We start from the raw sequence: 19566 nt of genomic DNA, 5'->3' as shown, positions 1-19566 counted from the left end.
AGGGGTTCGGACTCTGCGTTCTGTGTAGATTCTAAAGCAAGCGTGGGCAGGTAACTTACACCCGGGGGGGGGGGGAAGGAAGTGTCCCAGAAGAAACACTTCACAAGAGGGTATCAAAGAGGGGACACCTCCTGCCCTTATTTTAATTGCTGCAAGCTCAGTCGTCAACACTCCTAGGGCCCAATTTGTCCGTGGTGTAGGAAACCACAACTCCCAGGGATGTCACCCATGACACCCTCTCACCCTCCTTTACTGTCCCATGTACACTCAAGGCACCACCATCTCTGCCATGGAGAAATCCCTGGAAATCTCTCTCACACACACACCCCAACATGAGTGGAGTGACACCTACACACCACACAGATTGATGGGCACACCTAGCACTCAGCACACGTTAGCACTCATCCACCCCTAACACACACGCATTGCCACACTGTCTGCAAAGTGTCCGGATATTATAGCAAAGCGATCAGCTCCACCGTGAGAGCTGCAGCCTAATTTCCCGTGTAAGCCCTTTGCTAACCCGCCCTTCCCCGGCAAGGCTCCTGCAGCGTTCCATTCACCCACTTGCTGAGTCAAGACATTTTTTCCTGGGGGAGTGAAATATCTATTTTTCCCCATTATCCTCAGTCATGACAAAGGGCGGGTGAGTAGATGTGGTGCTTGGGCTGATAAATTTTCATGACAGTTTTGCAAGGCTGAGTTACTGGGGTTTGAAAAAAGCTTGTGAAGTTATTATAGCAGCGGGGAATATACACACACACACACAAATGAACACGCCTGCGCGCACACATACAGACGCCTGCCAATATGCACAAATGCACACCCAGAGACATGCATTATAAACATGCGCATACGTACACACACATAGACATGCCCACACCCACAAGTACACACGTGCCTCCTCAAGTACAGGCATCTCTGCACAACTGCAGAGCCACACACAGGCATGGTTATGCAAATGCAAACTCAGATAGACCCACTGCCAGGCCTTCCGCCACCGGCCACCTGGTTTGTAGGACCCACTTGCTTTCCCATACCAGGGCAAAGGTGGTCCCCACCTTGGCTGCGTTCCCAAAGTCTGTGATCTCTTTCAGTGACCGGCCTATGGGGACACAGCAGGCCCCGGTGTAAAGGAAATCCCCACTTGGCAACACATTTGCTGCCTTTGACATTTGAATTCTTTCCACGTGGGTTTTGTTAAGCCCGGCGCACAAACCACTGTCGTTAGCGTTACCGATTAGCGCTCAGTCTCCACAGCAGAGCCGGGGCTCCTTACAGGCGCCTCCCAGCCAGGCCTAGTTCCACTACCCAAGACAAATGAAAGGGGGGCTATCGGCTGGAAATCATTTGTAAGTACAGAGCATGGAGCCTCCATTGGCCTGACTCTCCGCCGGCCTGGGCTGAACTCCCGGGGTGTGTTTTGCAAGCGGGAAAGGCAAAGTGAAAGGAGGGGTGGGGGTCTGGGGGGCGGTTAATTCCTGGGCTGGGGGTGTTTGGGAGTCGGAGCCACGCGCTCTCCGAACTGCAGCACACCACGATTATCCAGCGGGTCCGTGGTTCTCTCCAGCGTGTTTACACGGCGGTGCGCTGGGATCGGAAATAAAAAGCGGAAAGCGGCTGGGCCCCATCCCGCTGTCACTCCTGATTGACACAGTGTGAACTCGAGCAGAGCCCTCCCCTCCCCTCCCCCACCCATCCCGCAAACCCCGCAGCCGCCCCGCCCGGAGGCCCGCAGGATTCAGCCCCGGCGCGCACCGGGCGCTTGGGAAGGGCGCGGGGGCCCCTTGGCGCTGCCGCAGCGCTGGGGCCGGGGACCCCCAGCAGGTGGAGGCGGCGGAACAACCCGGCGGGCGGGCGGGCAGGGCGCCGCGCTGGGGCTGCCGGCCGGCGGGGCGCAGGGGAGCGAGCTGGCCCCGGGGCTGGGCAGAGGCGCTCCGGGCTGGCGGGGGGAGCCGGGAGCTGCCCACTCGCTCGGGGAGGGGGAGAGGCGAGGCAGGCGCGTCAGGGGCTGGGGGGAGGCACCGGCAGGCTGCAGAGCGGAGGGAGGCGGGTTCTGCGCGCAGGGCTGGGGAGCGCTCACTCCCCGCCGGCCACGGGCTGCTGGAGCGTCCCGGGTGAGTGGGTCCCGCGGGCAGCCCCGGAGCGGGAGGGGACGGGGTTTGGCACGGCTGCCCGGGCGCATGGGGACGGGCCCCGCCGCAGGGCTCCGGGGCCAGGGGGTGAGGAGCCCGGCGCGTCCCGCAGCCCCCCGCACCCGCCGCCGCTAGCTGCTGGCAGGGGAAGGAACTTTTGCGCGGAGGAAGCGCGGGTCCCGGCGCGGGGGGAGCAAACCTGGGAGCCCCGACCCCCCCCCCCCAGCGCAAAGGCAGAGGCTGCCCCGGGGGCCCGGGCTCAGGCAGGAGCCGAGCGGCCGGTGCGGGGCTCCTCGGCGCGGCGGCGGTGGGTGTGTGTGTGTGTGTGTGTGCTGGGGTCCCTGCGTGCCCCGCTGGGGTGTGCACGGCGCTGGGCGCTGCCTCCGAGTGCCTGGACCCGCCGGCAGCGCCCGGGCTACTGGCAAAGCGAGTCCAGGATCCCACTGATCCCCCCCATCCCCGAGCCGCTCGCCCGCCCGGGTCAGCTCGGGGCCACGCTGCGCGGTGCAACTCCCGCTGTGTGTCCCAGCGGCGCTGCCCGGCGCCGGACCCTGCCCGCTGCAGCAGGGCCCTCACCGTCTCCTCGCGGCTGCGGCTGCGGCCAGCGGCCGGGACACACGCGAGGAAGGGGACCGGGCCGGGGAACGCGCCTCTCCTGCGGGTGCGGGGCTAGAACAGGGCGCGCGGAGCTCAGCCAGAACTAGGGAGCCGCAGAGCCCCCGGGAGCCCCCGTCCTGGGCTGGCGACCTGCTCCCTCTCCAGTGTCGGGCGCCCCGCACAGCCCGGCCCGCCTGCCCGTGTGTGAGCCCTTTCCCCGGGCGGGAGACAGCTCCGGGCACGGTCCCCAGTGTCTCCCCGCGGCGGGGCTCGGCCCGTCTCCCCGGAGCTGCGAGGGGAGCTGGGGGCTCCGGGCTGCAGACCCGCGGCTCGCTGCGCTCAGGCAGTATTTGCCTTGGGGGTCTCCTCTCGCTGGCATGTGCCTGAGTCACAAGAAAACCGGCTGGGGGGCTGCCTGCTGGACCCTCTGCCCCCCTAACGCGTCCGTCCCTGGGCGGCTACGGGCTCCCGCCGCTTGGCTGCCCCTGGCCATGGCCGGGCTCTGCTCCGATCCCCTGTCAGCACCAGCGCCCCCTGCACCCCACATCTCCCCACCCGGACCTTGCAGGCAGCACATTAAGCTGGTACCCCCACAGCTAGAGCCCCCACATCAGATTCACATTCCCTGCTAGGGACCCACCCCTGCTGGGTGTATTCACAGACACCGCATGTACACCCCATGGCACATTGTACACACCGGGCACTTCGCCCATCCGCCGACACGGCATGTACACCCCGCGGCACATTGTACACACCGTGCCCCTCACCCATCTGCCGACACGGCATGTAAACCCCACGACACATTGTACACACCGGGCACCTCACCCATCCACTGACACGGCATGTACACCCCGTGACACATTGTACACACTGGGCACCTCACCCATCCGCCGACACGGCATGTACACCCCGTGGCACATTGTACACACCGGGCACCTCACCCATCCGCCGACACGGCATGTACACCCCGTGGCACATTGTACACACCGGGCACTTCGCCCATCCACTGACACGGCACGTACACCCCACGGCACATTGTACACGCCTGGCACCTCACCCATCTGCCAACATGGCACATTGTACACACCGGGCACCTCACCCATCCGCCAACACAGCACATTGTACACACCAGGCACCTCACCCATCTGCCGACACGGCATGTACACCCCATGGCACATTGTACACACCGGGCACCTCACCCATCCGCCGACACGGCACGTACACCCCACGGCACATTGTACACACCGGGCACCTCACCCATCCGCCGACACAGCACGTACACCCCGCGGCACATTGTACACACCGGGCACTTCGCCCATCCACCGACACGACATGTACACCCCGCGGCACATTGTACACACTGGGCACTTCGCCCATCCACCGACACGGCACGTACACCCCACGGCACATTGTACACACCGGGCACTTCGCCCATCCACCAAAACAGGACGTACACCCCGCAGCACATTGTACACACCGGGCACCTTACCCATCTGCCAACACGGCACGTACACCCCACGGCACATTGTACACACCGGGCACCTCACCCATCCATGCACACGGCACATACACCCCATGCACACAGTACATTGTACACAGTGGGCACCTCGCCTATCCACCGTTACGGCACGGACACCCCGCGGCACATTGTACACACCAAGTACCTTGCCCATCCACGGACACGGCATGTACACCCCACGGCACATTGTACACACCGGGCACTTTGCCCATCCACCGACATGGCACGTCACCCCGCGGCACATTGTACACACCTGGCACCTCACTCCTCCCTGTGTACAGATCCACAGACCCCCTGCAATCACAGCCATACCCCACGCCCTCGGACACTCCCCATCTCACACCCCTATGCAGAGAGCTGCACACACTAACACTGCTCGCACACGGGTGTGTACATACTGATCCACTACCGCTCACACCCTGCAAGCCCCACACATGCTGCCCTTCACACACAGACACCAGCCAGAATCGCAGCGAGACCTTTCCCTGGGGCAGTGCTGGGAAGGGGCCCTCAGGGGCTGGACTCTCCAGATCTGTCCATCCAGGTGGGCTCACAGCTCCACACCCTCAGCAGTACAAGGAGACAATCTGCTGGAGCAGGTGCCCTGTCACTGGGGGCTGGGAGAGAGGGCTCTAGGAGACCAGCATGAGCCTGTTACACTGGGGGGGGGCATGGCTCAGGCCCCAGGCTCTCCTCCCCCACTGCCCCACGGGAAGTCCCTGTGGCCCACTCCAGCCGGGCACTGGGCATAGGGAGAGCATGGCCGTGCCCATCCCCACCACCTCGGGCCTGGTGCAGTGACGCAGTGGCTGGGTAGGCTGAGCAGTCTTCTTTTTTGCTGCAGGAGCAATGGGGGGGCAGGAGCTCCCCAAGGGGCCCAGGGCTGGAAGGGGCAGCCCAGAGGCTGTGGGTCCTCCCGGCAGTCCAGCTCCTGCCCCGCACCCTGCTCCCCTTGTGATCCCCTGAGTCTCCAGGGTCAGGCTCCCTCCAAGCTGGGCCAGGCGCACGGTGACTCTGGGAGCCCAGGGAGTGGGCAGAGGCTCAGGGCTAGGGGAGGTCGGCGACACAGACCAGGCTGAGTGGATGGGTGTGCTTGCTGGGATTGTTCTGGGGCGGCTCTGATCCCAGCCTAGGGGGTGCATGCACCAGACTGGAAATCAGGTGTAACGTTTTAACCATGAGGGTGATTAACGAGTGGAAGAACTTCCCCAGGGTCCTGGTGGATTCTCCATCACTTAACATTGTTAAATCCGGATGGGAGGTTTTTCTAACAGCTCTGCTCTAGGAATTCGCCTGGGGCAGGTCCCTGGCCTGTGTTGTGCAGGAGGTCAGACTAGACAATCACAGAAGTATTGGGAGCATAAGCTTTCGTGGGTAAGAACCTCACTTCTTCAGATTCAAGAAGTGAGGTTCTTACCCACGAAAGCTTATGCTCCCAATACTTCTGTTAGTCTCAAAGGTGCCACAGGACCCTCTGTTGCTTTTTACAGATTCAGACTAACACGGCTACCCCTCTGATACTAGACAATCACAGTGATCCCTTCTGGCCTTGCAATCGGTGCGGAGCTGCGGCTTGTGTGCAAGAATCCTGTGTTTGGCTAAACCCTCTTCCCTGCCTGGCCCCCGGCGCGGTGATGACGGCGGCAGGCGCAAGGCTGGCTGAGTTCACAGCACTGTGTAAATACGGGCACTGTCCTCATCCTCCCTAGCACCGGTGCTGCTTGCGCGGTAACTGACAGCGCTGGGTTAGGCCACAGAACCATTTCCTGGGGGACGTGGCAGACATCCGATTGCCCAGGGGTTTTACACCTATTCCAGGAAATGGCCAGCCGAGATCCATCCTGCATTGGCAGGGAGACCGGCTGGGTGATGTCATAGGTCTTTCCCCTCTCTTGCAGCAGTGATTCTGTGATTTATGATTATTGCTAAGATTTCTCTTCCTTGTGCCTCTGGCGATTTGCCAACAGCCTCACTTGTCCAAACCTCGTTCGTTCAGAACCTCCTGCTTCCCCCAGGGAGCTGGCGTCCCCCCAGCGTGTGGGCTTTCCGGAGAACAGCCCTCGCAGGCACCACATCCCACCCCCAAATTATGCCACTTAATTTTCTACTCCCCGATTCCACACCCAGAAGGCCGGGTTCACCGGGGGGGGCGGGAGGGTGGCCCGAGACGTGAGAGGGGAGAGCTACTCTCCCAAGTGGTGTTTTAGTAACTGCAGCTCTCGCTAAAGGAATCCGTCTTCCTTGTGATGGTGCTGGATCACAGCATTAAATCAAAGATGAGGGGAGGATGCAAATTGATTACAAATGCTCCATCAGCGGCAGGGCCTGGCCTGTCGGGGAGGAGAAGGCTGGTGCTATGTGCTGAGCAGAGAGCCTGCTTGCATCCTGCTAACGAGCCGTTAGCTGCCACGACCTCGACCCGAGCAAAAATGAACTTCATTATCAAGAAACTACAGTGGCTAATTCATATGAGGCAGGGCTAAAATCAATTGAGTGGGGAGGCTGCCTGCTTCCCCAGGAGCAGCAGGAGAACCCTCAGCCCCCCAACGTGGGGCTTGCTGCGGTTTGCAGGGGCTGTCCTGGGTTTGTGCTTGAAGCAATGTGGTTGAAGGGGTCTCCGGCAGCGACAGCCCAGGGACCCGGAAAGGTTTGGGACTGGCGCTAGTGAATGATGATACAGGTGCGGGGGATCTAACGCAGCAGTGCACTGCCCAGCAGGTGCCTAGCTTGGGAAGCGAGCGCCAATATAGATCCATGCTGGTCCCCACTAGCAACGTGAGCCGTTGGTAATTGAACGCGTTTAAGCCATGCTGAGGTGGCCCACAGTCTGAATCCATTTCATTCGCACGGCCCTCTGGGTACCACTCCCCACCTGCTCTGCTCGGCTCCCAGGAGCAGGGCTGGGCTGAGATCCCGCTGTCGGAGAGGGAAGACGGATCGAATTGTTTCTGCTTTCATCAATTATTAAATCTGCTGCGAGGCCAGCAGGACTAAGCAGGTGTGTGTAGACACCACGCGTTCCCCAAACAGGGGAACCATTTTTGCTGAAACATTCAGAAAAGCAGATGCCCACCAAGGAAATATTCAGCCCAAATGGTTAAAGTTTGTCAAATTTATAAGCAGCTGAAAACAGGGTCTTATGCTGGAACATGTCAGGCAACCTTAAGTCTAGGCATTGCTACGGGAACTGCCCATCACCACTGGACGGAACGGGCTGGAGCTCTTCCAGGGTCTCCTGCATGGTTCTGGAGATACTGCAAAGAGGAGTTAGGAACACGGCGTCCTTTTGAAAGAGAGAGGAAGGCGCCGATCTGCATGTTAGATCTGTCATGCATGAATCATTGGCATCACTGCCGTGCTGCCTGTGCTCACGTCCAATGGTTCTGGGCACATTCAGCTGTCCCCTGAGGTATCAGCTCACTGCTTGTTTCCAGTCACTAGAACGAGGCGCTCCCGGAGGGCGTCTCTCCAGAAAGGCGGAGTGCAATGAGCAAGCGCTGGAAGGAGCTCCAGTCAAGCTCGTGCATTTCACTGTTGTAAAGCCGCATCTGGAAATGCAGCTACTCCAAGAGGCTGCAGCCTGGTGTGCAGGAACAGAGCCTCAAGAATTGCAGAACTGATCTGTTGGGTTCCATCAGCTCTGTCTCCCAGGGACCAATGCAGCCCAGTTCTCTAGAGCACAGTAGCTGGTGCGCCAATCGGCCTAGGGGTCAATGTCCCAAGCGACGGGATTTGCACCCGTTCCCTGGGGAGACAGCAGCAGCAGCCTCATGCAGTGCTCAATGTTCCCTTTCTCACTTTGGTCCTGTGACTCCCCGCCACACCCGCCGTGGGGTTTGCACCCATCCAGGAGTTGCCGACTGTCAGGAATATTCCGCACCACTTCTGCAGTAGGGAGGTGTCGGAGGTATAGCAACGTTCTGGGGGGCTTTGTTTGCCCAGGTGGAGTTTGGTTCAGACAGAGCAGAGACTCTGCGCTTGTACAGCGCCTAGCACGGTGGGGTCCTAGGCCACGCCTAGGGCTCCTGGACGCTACGGCAAAAGCACTAGGTTGTACTGATGCAAAGAGCGATGGAAGGTTACTCCAAGAAGAGGACGGGGGATTGACAGGAAGTGAGGCCGCTCCGATGGAAACAGCGTAAGGCGAGGGGAAGCCACCTTTCAATCTGTCCCCAGCTGGGGTCTGAGAGGCAGGAAGGCCTAGCGGTCAGGGCACTGGCCTAGGACCCAGGAGACCTGGGCTCATAACCTGCCCTGCCGCAGACTCCCCAACTGACCTGGGGCAAGTCACTGAGTGCCTCAGCTCCTCACCCGTCAAAGGGGGGGCACGAGTGTCACTATGGTAACGGGGCTGGGTCAGCGCGGAGGCAGACGGGTGAAGCAGGAAAGCTGCAGCTCTGCTAAGTGGTAACTGGGCTCGTAGCTTCTTCCCTGGCCTCCAGAGACTCTCCAGCAGATCTGCCCCCTGCCAGTTAGCCGAGGTGCACGCCCCGGCGGGTCAGGTCACTGCGCCGTGAACCCACCGCAGGCAAACATGGGGTCACTCCAGCATCCCTGCCAGCCCCCAGGGGGTCCCACACGTCTCTGTGCCACTGCCAGCTGAAAAGAGCTTCGCTCCACCCGGGGCTCCACTGCATGGGGGGGGGGGGGGCTTTTCTAGCAGGGACGCCGGCCAGGAGCTGGCTGGGTGGTAGCTATGGTGTGTCAGGCAGCTACGCCAGCCAGGATGGGGCGAGCCTCTGGCTGTCTGGACAGCAGTTGGCAGACGGGAGCCTGGATCCTTCTCGCAAGCTGGAAGCAGGATGGTTGTAAGTCTGTCTGAAGCTGCTGTGATGTAGTGTGTGCGCGCGTGTGTGTGTGCGCGTCTGTGTGTGTGCGCGCGTGTGTGTGCACGTGTGTGTGTGCGCATGTGTGTGCATGTGTGTGTGTGCGCGCGCGTGTGCGTGCACGTGTGTGTGTGTGCGCGCGCACGTGTGTGTGTGTGTGTGCGCGTGTGTGTGTGGGGGGTGCATGCGATCCCACACTGAGCGTGGGGTGAGTGTGCGAGAGGTAGACTAGGTGTGCAGGAGATGCATGAGAGAGAGAAAGAGCCGGCTTGTATTTCTCAGACTAATTATTTCCCTGAGTGGCTCCATGACTAACCTGCAAAGGCAGCTGGTGAGTGCAGGCCAGGAGCACAGCCCTGGACACCCACTTTGGGTTCTGGATGCCAGGGATTCGGTATGTGTTGGCCTGTATCCATCTGGGTCAATCTGGAGTGTCCCGGTGCAATCCCACGCGGCCTGCTGCATCCCGACAGCCCCGGAGCCAAGCTCACCCCATCATTGTGTGCGCCATAGGCGCCCGTGGGGCTTGTGCGGGGAGATCGGGGCCTGAAAGTGAGGTCAGTGATTTACACCACTGCAAGGGAGAGCAGAATCTGGCCCATGATTTGCATCTCAATAGCAATTCCTTTCCCCCGCCCTACCACAGCCTCTGGTGAGTGTGGCATGGTTCCCTTTGGGCCCGACTGCGCCAGCATCTGCAAAGACTACGCTGATCACAAGAGCAAGGTTACCCCTGCCCTCCTGGCCCTAGGCGCTGGGGGGAACGGTCTCTGCGCTGGCTCAGCCCGTCTCACTGGGTCTCTCCTTCCTGGCCAGGTGGCACCTGATCCGAGGCGTCCGGCCCCCAGCACTGGATGAGAATTCTGCTGTTGCCTAGAGCGCACTGATCGGGCCCGGCAGCATGGACTTCGTCATGAAGCAAGCGTTAGGGGGTAAGTCTGTTCTTCGTGTCCGCCTGCCCTCCTGGCTGGGTGTCTGAGAAAGGGCCCCGCACCGAAGAGAGCCTGGCCTAGGACTGTCTCTGGGCTGCTGCTAAAGGGGGACGCCCATCTGGGTTATAAGTCTCTCTCTGTCTACGTGCCACACGGGTGCCAGGAGCCAGGGGTGCCAGACTGGTGTAGGGAGTTCTCCCAGGGGAGCTGAGCCGCACCTGTTGTCCATGCACTAGCTCCCCAGTCTCTCTCTAACGGCAGTGCTGCCGCAGGCGCTAACTTGCCTTGGCGCCGGTGGGTGCTCGTGCCCCCCCCGGCTGTTCGGGAATCGCTGGCTGGCTGGGGTCACTGTAGCTTTACCATGATGTGAAGAGCCCTGGGGAGGCGGCTCCCTTCCCCGTGGAGTCCCAGGAGATACTAAACTGAGTGGTTTGCAGAGCCCAGGGGCCTGGCATGGTCAGTGATATGGGCAGGGACATGGGGCCAGCCCAGTGGCTACGAGAGAATAAAGCAACCCCCCCGCCCCCCTCCCCGGATTCTCCGGGAGAACAGCAGGGCACCTGGCACCGAAGGGGAGTGCAGTGACGGGGGAGGGCAGGACACGGCAGCAGCGAGCAGCCAATGGGCGAGGGGCAGAGCAGAGCCACGGGGCACGACGGCGGGCGTCTGAGCGGAGACGGCCACGCTGCTACCCTCCCCCCATGGGGAAAGCCCTCCGCTGGCTCCCTAGGACAGGCAGAACTGGAACACACGGAGCCCAGCACCTTCTCCCCACAGCGAGCTCAGCCCCAGTCCCGCCCCCAGGCCGCTGCCACACGCTGCCCCCCTGGCTCTAAGCTGTGCCTCTGGCCTCCTGGCAGAGGGGCCAGGCTGGAGCAGCTCCCGCTGGGCGAGCTGTTCCCTGCACGGGGAGGCTGCTAGGCAGGGACCAGCACACTGCACAAGGGATCGCTGGGCGCCAGGCTGGGTGCTCGGGGTGCTCCCAGGGGGGTGCCCCTGCACCCAGGAGCCCCCAGCTCCACTCATGTCTGCTCCCCAGCCCCAGGCCTGACGCTGTATTCGTGTGGGGCAGGAGGGGGGCAGGGCAGCTCTGTATCAGCAGCGGGGCCTCGTGAGACATGGTCACACTCCAGCCTGATGCCCCTGGGCACTCCCCAGCACGGGCACTGGCTGCCCCACCCTCCTGCTGGGCCCTGGGTCTGCCCTCTCCCAGAGACGCCCACACTGCACTGTGGGGTCTGCAGCACAGCCTTCCCCCCGCCCCCGCCGTTAACGCACCAGTAATTCCTCGGCTGGATGGCAAGGACCAGCCCCAGCCTGGCGCAGAGCCTCAGCCGTCCCCCAGCCCCAGCTCTGCAGCGGAGCCAGGCTGCAGCCAGTTTGCCATGCAGGGGGCAGCGCCCGCTCCCAGCTCCTGCGGAGTCGGTTTCCGAGGGGGATTCCCTGAGACGCTGTATTGGGAGCATCGCTGGCACCCAGGCGCCCTGCAGCTGTGCTTCAGTGGCAGGAGAGAGCTGGGTTCCACCCCCACCGGCCTGCGCCTGGGTGCTGGGCACTTCCCAGACTCGCTCCGGGGTTACTCTGTACCCCAAGCCCCAGTCAGGACTTTGGGGAGCCTCCTCTCCCTCGGAGCAGACCGTCTTCAGAGCAAGAAGCTCACACGGCTTCACCTCCTGGGTCTGACCTTGGAGCATTCAGCATATGCCCCTCCGTGCACTTCCCACAGCGAGTCCGCCCTGGCAGTGTCCTGGGGCAGCCAGAGGGTCCCGCACGCACACCCCACTTCGCAGTCAGACGTGACTCTCAGCCAGCCAGTAAAACAGAAGTTTATTAGATGACAGGAACTCGGTCTAAAACAGAGCTTGTAGGTACAGAGAGCCGGGTCCATTTTGTGGCCCAGCGAGCCAGACACCCCCATCTGCCCTCACTCCCCGTCCTCAGCCAGCTCCAAACTGAAACCCCCTCCAGCCTCTCCTCTCTGGCCTTTGTCTCTTTCCCGGGCCAGGAGGTCACTTGATCTCTTTGTTCACCTTTAGCTATTCTCTTGCAAGGGGGGAAGGGCCCTAGCCATTTGTTGCCAGGATACAGAGTGTTGGTCATTTATGCACACTGGAGACTTAAGAAATGCATAGGGGAAACTGAGGCACCCACACAGTATTCAGAGGAAACATTAAGAACAGTCCCACTTCATCACACCCAGTTCTGCCCCTCCTGGCAGCGGCCAGATGGGGGGCAGCAGGGGATGGGGCCAGGCAGCTATGGGAGGGGGCATTGGCTTCGGGAGCCCCTGGGCCGCAGCCTTGCTCCCCTGGCCACGCTGCCTGGTGTGTCCTGTGCAGGGGCCACCAAGGACATGGGGAAGATGCTGGGTGGAGAGGAAGAGAAGGATCCCGACGCGCAGAAGAAGGAGGAGGAGCGGCAAGAAGCCCTTCGCCAGCAGGAGGAGGAGCGGAAGGCCAAGCACGCCAGGATGGAGGCTGAGAGGGAGAAGGTCCGGCAACAGATCCGGGATAAGGTGGGTGAGGCAGGGCGGAGGGGCTGGAGTGCACCTGTGTCACAGCCCGATGGGCCCGGGGCTGAGTGCGGGGAGCCCTGTGCGGAGAGGCTGGGGCCGTAGCAGAGCCGAGTAGAGAGGGACTCCCTGCTCTGGGCAATCGCTCCGGCAGCTGCAGAAATACCCTGGGGCTGGCACAGCGCCCATCTGCCCCTCCCCGTGACAGTCCCTGGACAGCCCCATGGAGTGGGGCTCGGGTGACGCCGGCTCAGCCAGACACGGCAGTTCGGCAGGAACCTCCCATACTACACCCCTGAATGCTGGTCGCCCCCTCCTGGCCCTGTGCTGGGCGGGCTGCCCCCACTGCCCCCAGTGCCCGCCTTGTCCTGTTCTTTCTCCCAGTCCCGCCGGCGGCTCTGAGACCGGTAGGTTTGTGTTGCAGAGGATGGTGGTTTAGGGCATCTGGGCTCCACCAGCCGATGGAACTGCCTGGAGCTAGGCCGGGAAACTGTCCAGGCTAGTTTCAAAGTGCAAAAAGCAAAGGACCTGTGCCCTGAGCTCTGCGGGGTGGGGCAGAACCAGCCCCCCGAGACGTGGTGGGAACAATAGGATTTTTCAGTGGGCACAGAGGGGAGGGCTTGTGGCTGCAGGGATTTCACCTGACTGCGTAGCTCTCTCTGCGTCCCGAGGGCGGCGACGTCCACCTGTAACAAATAAAGGAGACGGTGTGTCCTGCCCACGCTGCGTCGGGGAGGCCGCGGGCTGCAGAGTTCTGTGCGCTGGATCGCTGACTCCCTGATCCCGGCTCGTCTCTTCACCAGTGTGCTGAGCTCGCTGCCACGGATCCCTGTGCCAGGCACACTGCCCGGGTTTAGGGCTGGGGTTTCTGTGCCATGGCCAATGCCCAGGCCTAGGGATTCTCGCATGGATTCTCAGGGGCTGGCTGCAGCCAGGGCAGATTGTAGGTGACCTGCTAGAGAGATTTGCCCCTCAGCTGCACTGGTGACAAGCCGCACGTTCTCCAGCGTTGCTCTGGGCGGGGGGAGCTCTGCCCAGCTCCGCTTCCGGGGAGTCAGGAAGGGGAGGAGGCTGGGGACTCGGGGGCAGGGGGAGGCCAAATGGGTCATTTCCCCTCTATGCTGCAGGTGCCAACCTGCCCCAGGTGGGCAGGGCGTGTTACTCCCCTGGGTGGGCCATGTATGCAATGAGCTTGGTGGGTCTCAGCCCGGTACGTAGTAGGACAGGCTCCCCCTCACCAAAGCGCCACATCCCATTGGCACTAAGAGGCAGCCTGAGCAGAGAGGGGCAGGACAGCCTGGGCCATGGAGACACATTCCCATCTCGCCCCCGCCAGGGGCTGGGCTGGGAGAAGTGAGTCCCTGACCTCCCTGGGCCTGTTCTCCGCCTGGGGCTTTGCATGGCGGGGAAGGCGCTTGCTGAGCCCTCTGTGGGGAGCAGGGTGGAGCTGGGGCTCTGCCGTCCGACAGCCTGTCAGACCCGGGCCCGTGGGGTCCCTGGCCCAAGACGTGTCACCCGAGTGGCCGGCAGCTGTTGACAGTGAAACGCTGGGAAATTAATGACAGCCAGGCAGATTGCACGTGAGCCCTGGGCATCCGCCCTGGTGTAACGCCCCCTGCCCTCCTCTGCACGGAGTGGGGCCCCTTCCAGCACACCTCCCCCTTGGCACATCCAGGGTCTCACACACCCCTCCCTATGCACCCCCACAGTGCCCCCCCCATGTTCTCACTCCCGGAGCGGCAGTGTCTGTGACACACCCACTGCTGCGCACACAGATACATACTCGCTCTCACAGAGCCCCCCCCCTCTTCCCCAGCCCGGCCCGGCGAGTCCCGTGGAGCAGGAACCCGGGCACTGCTGCCTTGGAGCCTGGATTGGGACACAACCGAGGCTTGGCCCCTTTCTCACTGGCGACACCGTGAGCGGCAGCAAGGCCTGGCTGGGAGAAAAGCTGCCCCAGAGATTGTCCCCCTTCGCAACATCTCTGACACTCCGCCCCCCCCACCCCGTCCCCCAGCTACGCGCTCCTCCTGCCGCCGCAGCAGGGGATTAGCTTGGAATAGGGGTGGGCTGGGGGGGGTCCTTATCTCCCCCGCCTGCTGCAAGCAGCCGCATGACAGCCTGGCGTTGTCTCGCCCTATCTGCCATCTTTAATAACCCGCCGAGGAGCAGATAACGCGGCCGCATCGCGCCAGGCGCTGCCTCGACCCAGGCGCTGGGGAAGCCCGACTCTAATCACAGACGCCGCCAATATCCTGTGAGCCGAGACAGATGGGAACAGAAGATTTCAGGCAGCGGGGCCTGTGGGCCCCAGGCAGGTGGGGCTCCGCCAGCCGGTTACTCCTTTAGCCATGCAAGCTGCGCCGTGCCTTTGCGTGGCCGGAGGCACCCCAGGGCAGCGAGTGCTGGTGCTGGGGACGGGGAGTCTGGTCGCTTTGCAAGCTGGGCCTGGCCGTCTGCCCCAGGCTCGCCTGCGTGTTGAAAATGAGGAGAGGACGAGTGGCTGTGAGCCGGGCAGGCTGTTCTGGGCACCGCTGCTCACGGGCTGGAGACAGTAGCACCTAGACGCCATTAGAACCATGCCAGACCAAAGTGCATCCCCCAGTCTGCCCCGGAGAGGCAGGCACGGGAGTTGGCTGGGTGGTGAAGGAACGTGGGCCTGGCCAGACACGTGCCCAAGGCTGGCTCCGGGGCAGTGCCAGCCCCCTTGCTGTGCTAGGCTCTGTCCGTTACCCGCTGTGGGCTCACAGTGAGGGGCTGGCGGAGGGTGTCAGCAATGGACGGGTCTCGGCTGGGCTGGCATGTTTACACCCCGCAGAGAGGTGTGCGGGCGCTCACAGCACGGCACAGGCTGGGGCAGGCCAGTGGCTGCAGGCCTGGCCCCAGAGGAGAGGGGCCCCCGCAGCCTGTTCCCCATGTGCTGCCCCCCCAGGCGCTCAGAGGCCCGGTCTGTCTCTGCCCCTGCAGTACGGCCTGAAGAAGAAAGAGGAGAAGGAGGCGGAGGAGAAGGCGGCGATGGAGCAGCCGTGCGAGGGCAGCCTGACGCGCCCCAAGAAAGCCATCCCGGCGGGCTGCGGGGACGACGACGACGAGGAGGAGGAAAGCATCCTGGACACGGTGCTCAAGTACCTGCCCGGGCCCCTCCAGGACATGTTCAAGAAGTAACAGCCCCGGGCCGCCCCCCCGGGCCCGCCCCTATACACCGGGGCGCACTGGGCTGGGGGAGTGTTTTCATTTCTTTTATTTCATTTGATTTTTGTTCCAACTCAGTTTCGAAGGGAAGATCCCAGATGTGTCCCCTGTGCCCAGAACCCCTCGCTGCTCCAGTGGGGCGGACGAGGCAACCAGACCAAAAACCACCCCCCGCCTGCTGAGCTCCGGGCAGCCGGAGCCCCAGGCCGGGCACTGCCAGGAGCCCCGGGCTCCCCCTTCCTCCCTCGCCCCTCAGCCGTACGGAGTCGGAGTTCTGTTGTGCCAAAGTGCCGGCCGGCTGCTTGGCACATCCCCCCGGCCGTGGGGGGCGAACTGGGACCAAATTCACTGCAGTAACCTCACGTCGGGTGGAGGGTGGGGCAGACGGCAGGGAAAGGCAGGGCTCTGCCCGCTCTCCATGCCCCCTCCCTGCCCTTCACTAACTTCAGACATTCCTCAGTCCCACGCTGTGTGCCTGCTGCCAGGGGTTAGGGACGTGCGGGCAGCAGGAGAGCACCCGCAGGCTGGGGGCTGTGCCCCCCATGCCTCCTGACACTGCCTGGAAGCAACCCACGGAGCAGCCCACGCTCTCCAGCTGGCGGGCGTAGGTGTCCTGCCGGGCCAGGTTCCAGGGGCTGGCACAGAGGGGACATGGTGGGCTACCGGGCTGGCTCCCAGCGGCGCCGCCCCACGGCTCTGCCCCCCAGTGCACTGCCCATTTCTGTTGCCTTTTGTTTGGGCTTCGGGAAGGGGCTGCTGGGTCCGGCCCCTCCGCTGGTGCTGGGCAGCCACACGCTGCCCCTCACCTGCACAGCAAGCCCCGGGGATGGGCCTGGAGCAGGGGCTGCAGGACACAGAGGGACGCGTGGACTCCCCAGATAGCCCTGCCCGGGGCAGCGGGGAACTTGGGGGGGCTAGGGGCGGCTGGAAGGAAAGACAAAGCCTTCCTCACCCCTGTGCCCCCAACCCCTCCGTGGCCCCGGGCACAACCCCAGCCATCCCTGTCCCCTGCACAGCCCAGCCGGGGGCGGGGGGGGGGCATCCCTGGCCGAGCTCGGCCCTTGGGGGGGCAAGCCGGGCACCCTTTGCCATAGTCAGGCCCCTGCTCATTAAGGCAAACGGTTGGAGAGGAGCTTCATAAAAAAAACAAGGGGCAGAGCTAGGCCCAAGGAACGGGGGCTTCCCACCTCCCCTCCCAGCCCTGCTGCACGGCGGGTGGGGGGAGGTCTGGGTCTGGGGACAATCCTGGCACGTTGCCAGAGGGGTTTAACGTGGGGCCTGAGCCCAGAGGGTGGACCCAGCACTTAGCCCTCCTGGCGCCCCCTACTGAGTGATTCCCATTATGGCAGGGCCGCTGGGGGTGGGGGGGTCCCACTCAGCCCACTTCCCACCCTGACGCTCGCCCACATTCCTGCTATGCCCATCGCTGTGGTATCTGGGCACCAAAGCCCTTCCCCAGCCACCCTCAGGCATCCGTGCCCGCTGACACCCCCCGAGCCCTGGCAGGAGGAACCCGTCCTTATGCAGCGCTCAGCTGGTATCTCTGGGCCCCGCTCCTCCCCTGCATGGCTCCAGGGAGCCTCCCCCACCAACACCCCTGAAAAGCTGCCCTGGCTCGTCCCTCCACTGCAGCCCCAGCCCCCGCCAGGCAGAGCGAGGTGGCTGAGAGCTGCCCGCCCCCCCGAAGTGCTGGCTCCCCTCCTGCCCTGTTGAGAAGAGGGTGGATTGTCCCCCGAGGCGGGTTCAGAGGCCCGGGGCTTGTCTCCTGTTTCCCTGAGGGGTTTCTTTGCTTGGGGGGGGGGTCCTGATTGCATCCCAGGGTTCCCATTTTCCAGGGGTTTTGTTTTTGCGTGCGGGTTGAATTTGAGAGAAGCCACGAAGTCTCCCTCCGCATCTGTGTCCTTCTCCGATAGTTAAAGCCATATCAGTTAGACTGCAATACTTCAACGCACTCCAGCGAGCCGCACCGCCACGCTCTGCACCTGTGCAGAGGAGCAGACCCAGGCGGGATCCCCCCGACCCCCCAACGTCCACGTCTCAGGCCACCCCGTTGGCCCGTGTGTGTTTCTGCATTAGTGTTTGTGTAACAGGGTAAACACCCCAACCCTCTCATCCTGTCTGCTAGTCACTGCACCAGATGGTCACCACATGGCCCAGGGGACCCCAGTGCCAGGCAGGGTAACGTGGGGTGGCCAGGGGCCCAGGACTAGGAGGGGCGGGCACTGCGTGGGGCGATGGCATCCAGGGCTGACAAGAGCAGGGGAACGGGGGGACAATTGGGCCGGGGGCCTGAGGTCAGGCAGGGGGGTGACATCTCTGTGTAAACAAAGTGAACTGGGAGGGGGTGGGGCTGCAGTGACCATGTGGTCCCAGGACCTTCCCCCCCCCCATGTCGTGTGATGAGCCTGCCCATCACGCATTGTGCAGCGAAGCACCGTGCATTGTGTTTTCCCCGCATGCCTGCAAGGAGGGAGGGTGGGGGTCACCTGCTGCGCTGCCCAGGGCCCCCCCCCCCCAGCTCATTTCACCTGCTTCCATTGGCTGACGCTCCATGGCTGAATGGCTGATGTCTGCAAACTGCAATAAACACAAACTCTACCATGGGGCAAAGGGCTGATAAGCCAGACCCGGCTCCCCCCGGGGTGGCCTGCGTTTGGTTTATACTTTTACCACTAGACCGAGAGGTCTGCGACCCTCTGCAGAGGAGGGGGGCTGGAGCCGGCAGCGCGTCTGCCTGCCCCTGGGGTCCTGCTGGCCTACGCAGCTGCTCTTCACGGCTTGGTGAGACGGAGCCGGTCAGCAGCTCACCGGTGTATGCGCCAAAGGCCAAGTCCCTTCGTCTAGGGTGGGTACGTGAGGACCCCCCGCTCCCCAAAGGACACAGCAGCGGGGTTTCTCCTGGTTGTGCCACTAGGGCGTTTCAAAGGGGCTCGAGTCTTGTCACAGGCTTTTCCTCCCCACCTGGAAACGGACAGGAGAGAAGCGCCAATCTTGTGTGTGTGAGTGTGTTTGTGGCTTTGAGTGCAGGTGCGAATGTGTGTACAAATAGGGTCGTCTTGGTGCATTATCGCATGCAGGCGGCCCATACCGCGTGCTGTTTGCAGTAGGCATGCGTCGGTGTGACACCGTGTGTGTGTGTGCGTGCGTGTGCCCGGCTGGCTGGGTGACTGGGTGGCTGTATGCATGCGCACGCTTTGCTTGTGTTCCTGCTCATTGGCCGGGTGCAGGGCGTGCCCTGGGGCCTGACGGCCAGCAGAGCAACCCCGATACCCAGCTAGCCACGTGCGTCCCCAGGAGCTGCCCTGCCCAGGGCGGCTCCAGCTCTCGTCTGCTAGCAGCGAGACCAGCCCTGTGGCTGAGCCCGTCGCACGTGCTCTTCGTGGGGAAGGTAAAGCCCTGCACACTAGCCCATCAGACTGCTTGAGCCATTCTTCCCTGTCCAGCCCCCTGGGCTTCCACAGCCACAGCATTGCCCTGATGGTGCTGCCCAGAGCGCCCCAGAACCCAGCTCAGCTGACATAAGGGGGGGGGCAGGCCCCACCAGCTGGGGAGGGCTCCGGGGAGCACACTGCATGCAGAGCACCGGGGAGGAGGGCTCCTTCAGCTGATGGATGTGCGACCCCCCCCGAATACACCCCCTCTTCATCCACCAACCCCCCCCCTCCGCCGCCAGCTTCTCAGCAGAAACTCATGGGGCACAGAAGGGCCCCAGCTGTTCCCTGCTCGCAGCCGCCTGAGAAGTGCTCCTGGGACAGGGGCCGGCCCAGGCAGGGGTCCCCCGCCAGCCATGTGGTGACCATCCCACTCCAACTAGTCTTCGAAGAAATAATAAAATAAAGAAATTTGTACATTG

At 62.8% G+C, this 19566-nt stretch overlaps 1 protein-coding gene across 3 annotated transcripts in view; it reads left to right on the top strand.

The window, feature by feature from the left end:
* The window catches only part of CPLX2 (complexin 2), a 62973-nt gene extending 43407 nt beyond the window's left edge, over positions 1–19566 (top strand). The window contains exons 1-4 of one of the 3 annotated variants that reach the window (XM_034779685.1): positions 1237–1352; positions 9894–10009; positions 12349–12524; positions 15489–19566. In XM_034779685.1, coding sequence (XP_034635576.1) covers positions 9979–10009; positions 12349–12524; positions 15489–15686 — 405 coding nt within the window. In that variant the 5' untranslated portion in view covers positions 1237–1352; positions 9894–9978 and the 3' untranslated portion in view covers positions 15687–19566. Of the gene's footprint in view, positions 1–1236; positions 1353–2034; positions 2118–9893; positions 10010–12348; positions 12525–15488 lie in introns of those variants that run through there. The other 2 variants (XM_034779683.1, XM_034779684.1) reach the window with 2 other exon arrangements.

The sequence above is a fragment of the Trachemys scripta genome, chromosome 8 (genome assembly GCF_013100865.1).
Source record: "Trachemys scripta elegans isolate TJP31775 chromosome 8, CAS_Tse_1.0, whole genome shotgun sequence".
In the NCBI taxonomy this organism is placed as follows: Eukaryota; Metazoa; Chordata; order Testudines; family Emydidae; genus Trachemys; species Trachemys scripta.
The sequence above is the reverse complement of the archived record's forward strand: the minus strand, read 5'-3'. Positions and strand labels throughout refer to the sequence as shown.